Source organism: Littorina saxatilis, linkage group LG13, assembly GCF_037325665.1.
Source record: "Littorina saxatilis isolate snail1 linkage group LG13, US_GU_Lsax_2.0, whole genome shotgun sequence".
NCBI lineage: Eukaryota > Metazoa > Mollusca > Gastropoda > Littorinimorpha > Littorinidae > Littorina > Littorina saxatilis.
The window spans coordinates 9,536,539-9,550,234 of record NC_090257.1 but is presented as its reverse complement, the minus strand read 5'-3'; the positions used below and the strand labels follow the sequence as shown (position 1 = coordinate 9,550,234).

Sequence of the window (13,696 nt, the reverse complement as noted above, 5' to 3'; positions counted from 1 at the left end):
CAAGGTCAGTCACGTGTTATTGGCTAGGTTGTCTGAGAGAGACACAAGCACGGGGCACTTGACACCCAGCGGCAGAAGGGGAAGGATCTAATACACAGTTTCTAGAGTATGATGGTTTTTCACCGAATATTGTATTCGGCACTCTAGGGGAGCTTCCACCGGTTATTTCCTTCTCACTGCCAGTACTTTGCTGAGGACAAGTCGTCAACTTTCCTTCGTCGGCGATGGCTTTCGCATAAGGATTCGACAAGGGGTTCTGGAGGTTTTTGGTCACTGTTGACGAACAGAGGCTGTTCCAGGGAGGAGGCGGACTTTGCTTCCATTGAGAGTACAATCATAGGCTTTTTGAGGTAATAAATCATTATTTAACGCTGTTGATGAGTCTGTGTTTGTGGAATGAAATACTCTCTGTTGTTCTTTCCAGGTTAGCGCATAATTTACTCTCTGTGACGCTAAAATACTAATCTGTATATGGTTTTTGCAGATAGGGAGAGAAGGACGGAAAATGACTGTTTTGTTGTTGTAAAAAGTCCGTTTTGTGCAGGCCCACGTGCTCGATGAGATATTTAAAGATGACATGTTTTAAGGTGGTGGGTGAGGGGTAGCTGACATGTTTAGTGCACCGATGCTTTCTGTTTGCAGCCTTCGCTTCGCTTTGTTACGTGTTCCTGTAACATCTGCACGGCTGACTTTGGCGGGACCTGTTGAAGCTACGCTAACCAGGAGACCGGCTAACCAGGAGACCGGCTAACCAGAGGACCGGCTAACCAGCGAACCGGCTAACCAGCGGACCGGCTAACCAGCGAACCGGCTAACCAGCGTACCGGCTAAGCAGCAGCAGCAGAAAGAAAGCTAAGTGCACCGTGTCTTACGCACCCCGTTGACCACCGTTGTCTTTTCTTATCTGTGATTTCATTGGAGTAGTGACAACGTGGGGTGTGTGACCCCTGCACGAACTAGAGCTTTTCGAACAGAACATTCGCATTTAACTATATTTACACGGGTTCAGCGTGTTACTATAATTTTCTATATACTACTGGCATTTTGTCAGTGAACACTGGTTTTTTTACGTGTTGAGAACGTAAAAGGAACATATTTTGAGTGAAGGCTCGAGGGAGGTGGCGAGTTTATACATAAACAGGCGTCTGAAACTTATACTTTTGTTGACTCTATTTAATTGTATGACTGCGAGAGTGGATCGTGGTGTGGTTAGTTAATTAGTAGTAATTAACCGGTTCATAATCACCTTAAGTGATATATTGAAACGTGACAGACAGAAAGAATGGGAGGCAGGGAGAGAGGGAGAAAAGAGGACGACAAGAAAAGAGAGAGGGGGCGGATAGAGAGAGAGGGGAGGGAGTAGAGAGGGAGATGAAAAGGTGTGTGTAGAGGGCGGGGGGTGGGGGGGGGGGAGGCCGAGGTAGATTGACAGACGGAGATAGTGAGTTGGTGTGTATATACCCAACACTAGAATCAAACAGGACATAGAAAACACGCAACACAGCTACACGGTCATATTTCAACATCATAACAACGGAGATGTGTTGCGCAAATTACACTGGAAAGTAGCGGGGCCAGAGAAGACGACGAGCGACATCATTTATACACCCAGTGACACATTCTTCTCATGCAGCGCACTGCGTCATTCTGTGCGATTCGTCCTTTAACCCCCTCTCTGCGTCGGCGGCCATTTTGCTTCGGGGTTTGTTTGTGAGAGTTAAGTACATCTTTGTTTAAACAGTAGCACTACTTTAAAAAACAAAAACATGTTATTACAGCAATCTAAATACAAGCCCATGAATATAAAGACTAATTCAGTGATAACGAAGCAACAATATTTCACCAAATAAACTCCAAAATCAATGCCACAACTTACGGATCTACTATACGTCGGCATATGCATGCAAACACAAGCATACACACATCGGTGCTTGCTTATAACACTTGGAGAGAAAAAAAAAGCGCCAAGATATAACATAAATCAAGATAAGTTTTGAGATAAATTCATTATCCAAGCGGAGCGCGGGCGGAGCCCGCGCGTAGCGAGGTAGGTTTTTTTTTCATCTCCCAGCACTGAAAATTTTTTTGCCAAGTGGTGTCTGTCTGTGAACATTGTTCTAGAATTCATCTTTTAGCACAATATTAGCGACACTGTTTGGACAATTCTATTAAAATTAGGCGTACAAACTGATTTTGTTTCGGGGAATCCTCTCAGAGGATCAGAATTTTCATATAATATCATCGGAAGCTGTTACAACGGGAAAATGTGAAACTTTTGTCACTTTTTAACATGGAATTTCATCTTTGAGCGTTTCAAGCGGACTTTAATAAAATAGTTATTTGCGAATTAAGCAGCGGAAGACACTCACCGGTTCAACATGTGTATGGTCATTAAACCTCAAAACATTTCAGTAAGTGGTTTAGACAAACACCTCGGAAATGTGAGGGTGACTGGTTTGTAGCTGAAGAGTTTTTTTCTAAAGTGTGTTCTAAATACAAATGACGTACTGGTAATGATGTAATGAGTTGTTCTAATCTTGTTCTTGGAACTCTTGCTGTTCCAAGCTTGTTCTTAGCAAGTCTTGGTGACGAGAACAAAGACTATCAATGAAATCTTTAGAAATAACCTCTGACAACGACGACGATGACGACGACGACGACGATAACAACAACAACAACAAATGACATCGACGACGACGACGACAACAACAACAACAACAACAACAACAACAACAACAACAACAACAACAACAACAACAAAAACAACAACACGAGAACAACAACAATCACGACAACGAACATGACAACAACAACACCAACAACTACGACGACAACTACAACGACTGGGTTATGATGACATCACCAATGATTTATCAAATGTTCAGTGTCAAGGCTGTTAAAAAATCGTTAAATCCTATTTCTTCACTGATTCTTATGAAATTTTAAAGGTAGGTTTGTTGTCCCCAACTTATTTTCACTCCATACTTTTCCAGAAGAAAAACATAATTTTGGCAGTTAAAAACCGTTAAATTTCAATTCTTCACCGATATTTATGAAATTTTGTGGGTAGGTTCGTTGTCCCCAACTGATTTTCACTCTATACTTTTCCAGAAGAAAGACATAATTTTGGCAGTTAAAAAACGTTAAATTTCAATTCTTCACCTATCTTTATGAAATTTAGTGGGTGGGTCCGTTGTCCCAAACTGAATTTTAAGACATACTTTTCCAGACAAAAAACCTTATTTTTGGCAGTTAAAAACCGTTAAATCTCAATTCTTCATCGATATTTATGAAATTTTGTGGGTAGGTTCGTTGTCCCCAACTGATTTTCACTCCATACTTTTCCAGAAGAAAAACATAATTTTGGCAGTTAAAAACCGTTACATTTAAATTTTCACCTATCTTTATGAAATTTAGTGGGTGGGTCCGTTGTCCCAAACTGAATTTCAAGACAAACTATTCCAGTCAAAAAAACTTATTTTTGGCAGTTAAAAACCGTTAAGTCTCAATTCTACACCGATATTTATGACATTTTGTGGGTAGGTTTGTTGTCAGATTTGACATGATGGCAGAATTGAAAGTGTGAGATATCCTGATGTTTCACAATTTATGCTGCATAATTCAGCCCCATAGGCGCTTGAATTTTAGGTGGAGTTGGGTTTTTTTTCAGCCCAAACCAGTAACCCCCACATGGTTTTCATGTCCCTTTCTGAGAGACTTCAAGAAGTTTCAATTTGACGTCATGATTAGCCTGCCGCATTAGCAAGTATGAAAACACGTCATCGATGACACATTTTAAGACAGAGAGAGAGAGAGAGAGAGAGAGAGAGAGAGAGAGAGAGAGAGAGAGAGAGAGAGAGAGAGAGAGAGAGAGAGAGAGAGAGAGAGAGAGAGAGAATCATGTACACACAGATGGACGACTTCGCTTGGGGTATGTACTGCCCGGCAGTACACATCTACTTTATTTGTATCATGAGTGTCTGTCTAGTTTAAAGATCACTGGGTCGACGTACTGTAAATGTAACGTTTTGTTTTGTCAATAATGAGACGTTCCAATAAACCTCCAATTCTTATTTTTATAACTGGAACAAAAACAAAAAAACTTCTCTACCAATACGTACTTCTCGGTCACAATACAAGGAAGATTACAGCGATGAGAACAAAATAATAGACAGAATCGTGGAGCAGTCACTAATCTCTCGGCCTCAAAGGGGTTAAAGTGTGTATTGTGACACACGTACACATTTTCAACAGAACGCAGGTTCAGTCGTGTTGAAAGGTTGCGTCCGCATAAATGAAGACTCGGCTGGCTGCCTGTCATGACTTCTATGTTACATGCTTGCCACTTACAGTGAAAGTGACTTCTGCAAACAGGTAAGTACATTTTATACGATTCGTGCGTTTTTGACTCACCTGATTAATCAGTGAGTCTTAGTACTGAGCAGTGTATGTCTGTATTTGTGTTGAGTATGAGACTAGTGATGGTGGGGGGAAGGGGGTGGGGGTGGTGCAAGTTTGTATCTCAGTGTGGGATATTCTTTTGATTTGATAACAAAATGAATTTACACAGGTCGCATTAGGGCCACGTTTGGGTCAATTAGTAGGATGTGAACACTCTCTTGATCTTTATTTCATGAAGCTAGAACAGAATTGTGTGTGTGTGTGTGTGTGTGTGTGTGTGTGTGTGTGTGTGTGTGTGTGTGTGTGTGTGTGTGTGTGTGTGTGTGTGTGTGTGATTCATAAACAGTGGAACCCCATTTTAAGAACTCAAAACAACTGAGAAAATCAGGTCTTAAAAACATACGACAGTGGTTGACCCCAAACATCGCCTTCGCTAACATTTTGCTAATATTCTGTCTGCGATATTTTCAGAGTGTGTTGCAACTAGTGTGAACAAATTAGAGAAATCTACCGGACTGACTTTATAATACAGATTTTTGAATATGATGAAATGCCAAGAATCATATAAATGAGTGTTTGGAATTGAGTGGGGTTTCTGTCCAATCAATTACAATCACATGACCCATGTGTAAGTGGTGTTAAACCCTGATTTACGTTTGTTGTGATATTGTGTTTCTATTTGAATTATTGTAACGTGTCTTTCCGATATTGCTGGAAATAGCGTAACACTTGTACCATCTTTCTGGTTTTCAAAGTTTGGAGAAGATTTTGCACGTTTTAGATTTAGAGTGAATTGGAAAAGGATAAAGGGAGTTGAAATGATAAAATCGTTGTTTTGGAAGGAAGTTTTAAAAGCTTGGATTTAGAATAATAATAATGACATGATGTGTGAGGATGCTTATTCTGAATGTATTTGGAATAACAATAGGGTTATATATCAGAAGTGTCTTCTTTTTTTTTAAGACATGGGCACAACAGGGTATAAACCTACGTAGCTGACTTTATGGTCGGTAACGACTGTTTGACACTCCAGCAAGTAGGGGAGATTCTTGGGTTTTCTCCCTTACTTTTTATGCAATATAAAGTTGTGCACAGTGCAGTGAAAACGTTTGTTAGACAAAAGTTAGGTCGCGTGACTGTTTCTGAAAATTCAGAATTTTCACCAATTTTTGGTGGGGAAGAGTTTTTTTGAGCGCGCCAGTACTTACAGTATTGATTAAGTCTGGAGTATAAGAATCCCTGTTGTCTTCGATTTTGGTTACACAAATTTGATCTTGAAATTACCCCCTGGCATTGACTAATTGTTCAGAAAGTTTCCACTGAGACCAGATTGAGAGAATTACATTGGAAAATTGTAACCCCACTAATATAATTTTGTTTAAAATGGGAATTGTTGAAAAGGTTTATTGTACATATTGTTATAATGAGACAGATTATATGGAACATTTCTTTTTTTTCTTTACAAAAAAAGAAGAAATGAAAAAAGAAAAAAAAGGCAAAAAACCCTCAGGGTTGAAGGAGCATGCATGCAACTGAGGTCAACAACAACACACACACACACGCACACACACACACACACACACACACACACACACACACACACATGCACACACACACACACACACACACGCACGCACACACACACACACACACACAAAGACTGCATTTTGTGAGGGCTTTTATTGATTTTCAGTGCATTTGAATCATTGAGTCAGAAAAAAACCACATGACAACGCATTGCTAGCATGTTATACTCTTGTGGAGTAAAGCCTGAAGCGCAAATCGCAAAGATTTTGTGGCAAGGGGGGCTTCTTTTGCATGTTGGTGTCGGCCTTAGGGGCTCCGCTCACATATGTAACTTCAGCAGGACCGACGACGCACTGCAGTTTATCCCAGCCCGCTACACGTTGCATGAAAGGAAAACAGGCCAAGTACTCGTCATTATCCCTATCGCGGCATAAATAATAGGCCGTGCGTCGTCTGTGCCGCTGAAACTGCGCAGGTATATTCTGCCCATTATTGCAGCGCGCTCTTTTGTCACATGCAAAACAAGTGCTCACTCCTGTCAAAGTGATTGTGAAACAGTAAACTGCGCATGCAAGTGCAAGCGCGTGGAGGAGTGCCAACTATACATTATACGATCATGAATGACCCATTCTAAAAAAAGATTCCCTGTGCGTCTGGTTTTTTTTTATGCATTTCTATTTTCATGGTGTATCACCCTGGGGATATGGCTTGACAAAAAACATTCCTAAGTCCCGATCGAGTCACGTATCCTGTAACAGTTACAGGCAGCGGTGACCTAGAAGCACTGCTCAACAATAAACATATCTTTTCCACCCACCATAAGACAAGTATCCATTTGGTTCCAGCAGATGTCCCATTGAGACAATTCCATTCTCAATCCTGTTTGGAATTAAAAACAAATCTTCTTGTCTCGGAAAAAAAAGAACAAAAGAACAAACAAGTCGCGTAAGGCGAAATTACTACATTTAGTCAAGCTGTGGAACTCACAGAATGAAACTGAACGCACTGCATTTTTTTCACAATGACCGTAGTCCGCCGCTAGTGCAAAAGGCAGTGAAAGTGACGAGCCTGTTCAGCGCTGTAGCGGTTGCGCTGCGCTGCATAGCACGCTTTACTGTACCTCTCTTCGTTTTAACTTTCTGAGCGTGTTTAAAATCCAAACATATCATATCTATATGTTTTTGGAATCAAGAACCGACAAGGAATAAGATGAAATTGTTTTTAAAACGATTTCGGAAATTTAATTTTAATCATAATTTTAATATTTTTAATTTTCAGAGCTTGTTTTTAATCCGAATATAACATATCTATATGTTTTTGGAATCAAAACATGATAAAAAATTAAATAAAAGTAATTTTGGATCGTTTTATAAAAAAATAATTTTAATTACAATTTTCAGATTTTTAATGACCAAAGTCATTAATTAATTTGTAAGCCTCCATGCTGAAATGCAATACCGAAGTCCAGCCTTCGTCGAAGATTGCTTGGCCAAAATGTCAATCAATTTGATTGAAAATTGAGGGTGTGACAGTGCCGCCTCAACTTTTACAAAAAGCCGGATATGACGTCATAAAAGACATTTATCGAAAAAATGAAAAACAAAGTCTGGGGATATCATACCCAGGAACTCTCATGTAAAATTTCATAAAGATCGGTCTAGTAGTTTACTCTGAAACGCTCTACACACACACACGCACAGACAGACACACACACAGACACAGACACACACACACACACACACACACACACACACACACACACACACACACACACACACACACATACACACACACACATACACCACGACCCTCGTCTCGATTCCCCCTCTATGTTAAAACATTTAGTCAAAACTTGACTAAATGTAACAAGTCGCGTAAGGCGAAAATACAATATTTAGTCAAGTAGCTGTCGAACTCACAGAATGAAACTGAACGCAATGCCATTTTTCAGCAAGACCGTATACTCGTAGCATCGTCAGTCCACCGCTCATGGCAAAGGCAGTGAAATTGACAAGAAGAGCGGGGTAGCAGTTGCGCTAAGAAGGATAGCACGCTTTTCTGTACCTCTCTTTGTTTTAACTTTCTGAGCGTGTTTTTAATCCAAACATATCATATCTATATGTTTTTGGAATCAGAAACCGAGAAGGAATAAGATGAAAGTGTTTTTAAATTGATTTGGACAATTTAATTTTGATAATAATTTTTATATATTTAATTTTCAGAGCTTGTTTTTAATCCGAATATAACATATTTATATGTTTTTGGAATCAGCAAATGATGGAGAATAAGATAAACGTAAATTTGGATCGTTTTATAAATTTTTATTTTTTTTTTACAATTTTCAGATTTTTAATGACCAAAGTCATGAATTAATTTTTAAGCCACCAAACTGAAATGCAATACCGAAGTCCGGGCTTCGTCGAAGATTACTTGACCAAAATTTCAACCAATTTGGTTGAAAAATGAGGGCGTGACAGTGCCGCCTCAACTTTCACGAAAAGCCGGATATGACGTCATCAAAGACATTTATCAAAAAAATGAAAAAAACATTCGGGGATTTCACACCCAGGAACTCTCATGTCAAATTTCATAAAGATCGGTCCAGTAGTTTAGTCTGAATCGCTCTACACACACACACAGACACACACTCGCACACACGCATACACACACATACACCACGACCCTCGTCTCGATTCCCCCTCTATGTTAAAACATTTAGTCAAAACTTGACTAAATGTAAAAAGGAAATAGCGTGCTGCGTAATTACATGACGTGTTCGTATGTGTTTGTGTGGGTGTGTCTCTCTGTCTTTCTCTTTCGCTCTCCCACACTTTTTCAATGTCAAAACGAACGTTAACACCTTGCAAATGAATTGCGGGTTTTTACATTTGGTTTTGTGTCGTTCTCTCTCTCTCCCAGGTCAGGCTTGTCTTGACGTTCACTTTGACATCGACAAAAATCACGAGAATACCTACAGTCGTCTGAAATGACTGTTATACAAAAGCAAATGTGACCCTCCATCACGGAATGAGTCGGATGTCACCTAGCGCGGATCTGCGCTAGGCCTAATACACGTCCGGGGGTGTCAGATATCAGTGTGAGGGACAACTTAGTCACAGGCTCATAACTCGACCAGTTTTTGCTCTTTTCTAAAACGGTTTACACCACAGGATAGAGCATTAAAAGCTCTCTAAGAAAGTGTGAAAATATAAAAATCATGCAAAGGTGACATGCGACTCATTCCGTGGTGGAGGGTCACAAATAAACAATGGTGACTACACGTGAGAGCAAACAACAACAAAAATACAACATTTAGTCAAGCTGTCGAACTCACAGAATGAAACTGAACGCAATGCCATTTTTCAGCAAGACCGTATACTCGTAGCATCGTCAGTCCACCGCTCGTGGCAAAGGCAGTGAAATTGACAAGAAGAGCGGGGTAGTAGTTGCGCTGAGAAGGATAGCACGCTTTTCTGTACCTCTCTTCGTTTTAACTTTCTGAGCGTGTTTTTTAATCCAAACATATCATATCTATATGTTTTTGGAATCAGGAACCGACAAGGAATAAGATGAAAGTGTTTTTAAATTGATTTCGAAAATTTAAATTTGATCATAATTTTTATATTTTTAATTTTCAGAGCTTGTTTTTAATCCAAATATAACATATTTATATGTTTTTGGAATCAGCAAATGATGAAGAATAAGATGAACGTAAATTTGGATCGTTTTATAAAAAAAATATTTTTTTTACAATTTTCAGATTTTTAATGACCAAAGTCATTAATTAATTTTTAAGCCACCAAGCTGAAATGCAATACCGAAGTCCGGCCTTCGTCGAAGATTGCTTGGCCAAAATTTCAATCAATTTGATTGAAAAATGAGGGTGTGACAGTGCCGCCTCAACTTTTACAAAAAGCCGGATATGACGTCATCAAAGGTATTTATCGAAAAAACGAAAAAAACATCCGGGGATATCATTCCCAGGAACTCTCATGTAACATTTCATAAAGATCGGTCCAGTAGTTTGGTCTGAATCGCTCTACACACACACACGCACAGACAGACAGACAGACAGACACACACACACACACACACACACACACACACACACACACACACACACACACACACATACATACACCACGACCCTCGTCTCGATTACCCCTCTATGTTAAAACATTTAGTCAAAACTTGACTAAATATAAAAAGACCAAAAAGCACTGTACTCACGTTAAAATGACGAACACAGAACAAATAACGGCGACGTTTCAACCTCCTTGGTCTGAACGTCGCCGTAATTTGTTCCGTGCTCGTCATTTTAACGTCAGTACAATGCTTTTTGGTCTTTTTGTTATACATACATAGAAACATTGATGTAATGATAACAACAGAAAAAGACTTCTTAAAAGAATGAACAAAAATGTGTGTGTGAGCGAGAGAAATAGGGAGAGACACACATACACACCCACATACACACGCGCGCACGTTTACATCTTAATGCAAATGATTTCACCAGAAAATCATATATATATTTTTTTGTTAAGGTATGATTTTCTATGTTTTAGACCCGGCAGATTGTGAACACTTTAAAACAGCGCTTACATATCACTCAACATGCATATGTTTCAGAGTACGATCACTTTAATAGTCTGTCCGGGTAGCTAGTGGAGGACGTTTTTAACTTGATGATTATTAAAAAATATCCAGGCAACTTTTATAAAGCGACCAAGAAGAAAAGTTGTTTAGAACAATTATAACTATTTTATGTAAACAAATGGCTTGTTTCCAGCTTTCGCAGTTTGAGCCCTGTACACGTACATTTTCGCAAACCAAGAGGACAAACGCTCAATTTTTTCCTAAAAAGAGCCCCGCACTAAATGTCACATTTTGATATATTCGTTTGAACTCTCGTGCTTCTTAAACTGTCACGCTCATAGGACAGAGCGTGACCGCGGAATGAAGTGAAACGGAACTTGACAGGTGTGAAAAAAACCCGTGCACCCAACACAGTAGAGAAGGTCAGTGGGGTGCGTTACTGAGGCTCGTTCGGGGTTGAAATGTATCCATTGTTGGTGGTATCACTCAACAATTTACGCGGCGGGTAGAGCAAAAACATTTAGGGTAGCACTTAACCCTTTTAGCACAATAGTACTAATCGCCCAGAACAATTTTTCTTCTTAAGCACTATGATCAAGTTGCTTTGATTTGTTTTAAATAATTAAAAACATAATTAACTGGAAAAACCTCTCGCGTTGAAAACTCTGTTGTGTGTATTACCTTATGACTTCATGGCGTTGCTGTAAACACTGTCTGTTTGACGCCCAGTAGTAGTAGTAGTAGTAGTAGTAGTGGTAGTAGTAGTAGTAGTAGTAGTAGTAGTAGTAAGTAGTAGTGGTAAGTAGTAAGTAGTAAGTAGTAAGTAATAGTAGTAGTAGTTGAATGGCTGATCATTCTACATTTATTTTCAGTACCAGGCATGGGAGGTAAGACGCAACTGTACAAGCGATCTTCTCTTGTCTTCTTCTTTCTGGGGGTTGTCGCCCTTGGACTGCAGCTCGCAGCCTTGTTGCTGCCATTTTGGCACGAAGACGACTGGCGTGCGTCAGCCATTCTGTCGCAGAATGGAAGACATTTGGCACCATTTCGCGTCTTCCAAGGTCCGTGGAGTGACTACACATGTTGGGAAGGGTTTGAAGAGAATAATGGGAGTTCTGCAAGTCAGCTGAGCTATCGCGAATGCAGCATCCGTCTGCGTGGGCTGAAACTGGGAAGCATGGAAGGTGTGTCTGAAACTCAGTTTTGTTCGTATTTATTTGTAAACGTACGTACGTGCATGTTTAGTATGTCAAGATGAGCTCACGAGAGAATGTATATATGTCTGCGTATAGAGGAAGAAAAACATATGTAACCGGCAAAAGTAATACAATAGGCGTACTCTAGTCGATAGCCTGATGCCGGCACTGGGTGTGTCAGTTTTTTTCAAGTTATTTTACACATTTTTTTCAGTGAAATCAGTATGTGGTGTATTTTCTCTTTTCAATTATGAGTGGCTAATACCGAAAATGCACGTATCTTCGAAACTACAGATGAATAGATCAATACATGAAAATGTAGGCTAGTTTTGGTATTAAAGACTCACACTGGGGATAGGCCTATAAGGCAACATGGACACTGACATGAACACATAAATTATGCCAAAATCAACAGCGAGAACTGGTGCTTTCTTGAAGTCAAGATTATTGTCAATATGTGAAAATATTTTTTGTTTAAATGCCCAACTGTGCAAGAAATATAGTGAGGATGTTGAATCGTTGCTATACGCGTATCCCATGTAAAAACCTTGAAAGATCTGCAAGGGCAATGTCAATTGTTTTCGCGGGAAGCATGTACTTTTGTACCATGACAAAAATGAGCGAACGAGAAGAAGAAGAAGAAGACATGACACCAAGCTTTGATGTTCTGTTCTTGCAGTGTCCATGCCCAAGTTTCTTGCCTTGCGTGTGTTGGAGACGACGTCACTGGGGCTGGGTTTTATCTCCGTGCTGAGCATCATTTGTCTCTACGTCACATCACGTGACAATAACTGCAAGCGTCTGACGTCACAGATCATCTTCTCCTTCTCTTCCCTCGCGGCTGGTACGGTTGTTTGATATGAGACACACATTTTGTCATCCTCTTTTTCTGTGTGTGTGTGTGTGTGTGTGTGTGTGTGTGTGTGTGTGTGAGTGTGTGTGTGTGTGTGTGTGTGTGTGTGTGTGTGTGTGTGTGTGTGTGTGTGTGTGAGAGTGTGTGTGTGTGAGTGTGTGTGTGTGTGTGTGTGTGTGTGTGTGTGTGTGTGTGTGTGCGTGAGTACGTGCGTGCGTGTGTGGGTGCGTGCGTGCGTGTCTTTTTCTGTCTCTCGCTACATCTCTCTCTCTCTCTCTCTCTCTCTCTCTCTCTCTCTCTCTCTCTCTCTCTCTCTCTCTCTCTCTCTCTCTCTCTCTCTCTCTCTGCTAACACTCATGTATTACTTCTAACCGTCTAATACAGGTAGCAAACACAATAGGGTGTGATTTGAAAAAGGTTCTATATTACTGTAACGTAGGGTTGACGGTCGTAGTCTAACCAGTCTACTTTTGAGCGCCATCTCTCACAGCTCGTCAATCCGTGACCGTGTCTGTCTCAAGTTGCACGTGCTCAAGTTCTTTTCTGTGACTTGACGTCACAAAACGTTACAATTTGTCTGTGTGTACATTTCTTTTTTATAACATTATATTAATGAATATCTCCTTGACGCAAGGTACCACCTTTTATTTCCTATTCCGTGTATTGGAATTCTGCTTCAAAGGCTTGGCTGAAACCCGTTTGTTTGTATTATTCGTGCGCCTTGCCAGACCTTCCCCTGCAGCCGTTGTGGCAGGTCGTGCCTATCTGTAATAGGACTCATCAGCCATTAGCGTGCTTGCTGCAGACAACTAGAAATGCCTTGATAAACAAACCTTCGCACGCGAAGTCAAGCCAAGAAGATCATGTCATTTTCATTTTCCTTTGATTGCCATTGTTAGATCTGATAGACAAAGGAAAGGAAGCGTTCTGAATACATACGACATGTGGCAATAGAATAAAAGAGAGGTATTCGGGACCAGTCTCCTGGCACTTGAGAGAATAAATAACCAGCATTGGAATGAACAAGCGACTTTCATCCTCATATTTTATTTCAATACAAACTGCCACAACGGATGCAGGTGTTGGTCTGGCACAAACTCTTTGAATTTTAAAATTCATATTT

General features: G+C 40.1%; 2 protein-coding genes and 1 long non-coding RNA gene across 5 annotated transcripts in view; 1 reads left to right on the top strand and 2 right to left on the bottom strand.

Moving 5' to 3' along the window:
• Positions 1–13,696, bottom strand: part of LOC138983560 (uncharacterized) — a 272,403-nt gene that overhangs the window by 81,222 nt on the left and 177,485 nt on the right. The gene's annotated exons all lie outside the window — the stretch shown is intronic.
• The window catches only part of LOC138983563 (uncharacterized), a 285,239-nt gene that overhangs the window by 229,592 nt on the left and 41,951 nt on the right, over positions 1–13,696 (bottom strand). The gene's annotated exons all lie outside the window — the stretch shown is intronic.
• The window catches only part of LOC138983562 (uncharacterized), a 12,712-nt gene continuing 3,249 nt past the window's right edge, over positions 4,234–13,696 (top strand). Inside the window, exons 1-3 of one of the 2 annotated variants that reach the window (XM_070356841.1) lie at positions 4,234–4,374; positions 11,403–11,708; positions 12,400–12,564. In XM_070356841.1, the coding sequence (XP_070212942.1) occupies positions 11,405–11,708; positions 12,400–12,564 (469 nt within the window). In that variant the 5' untranslated portion in view covers positions 4,234–4,374; positions 11,403–11,404. Of the gene's footprint in view, positions 4,375–11,396; positions 11,709–12,399; positions 12,565–13,696 lie in introns of both variants that reach the window. The other variant, XM_070356840.1, reaches the window with a different exon arrangement.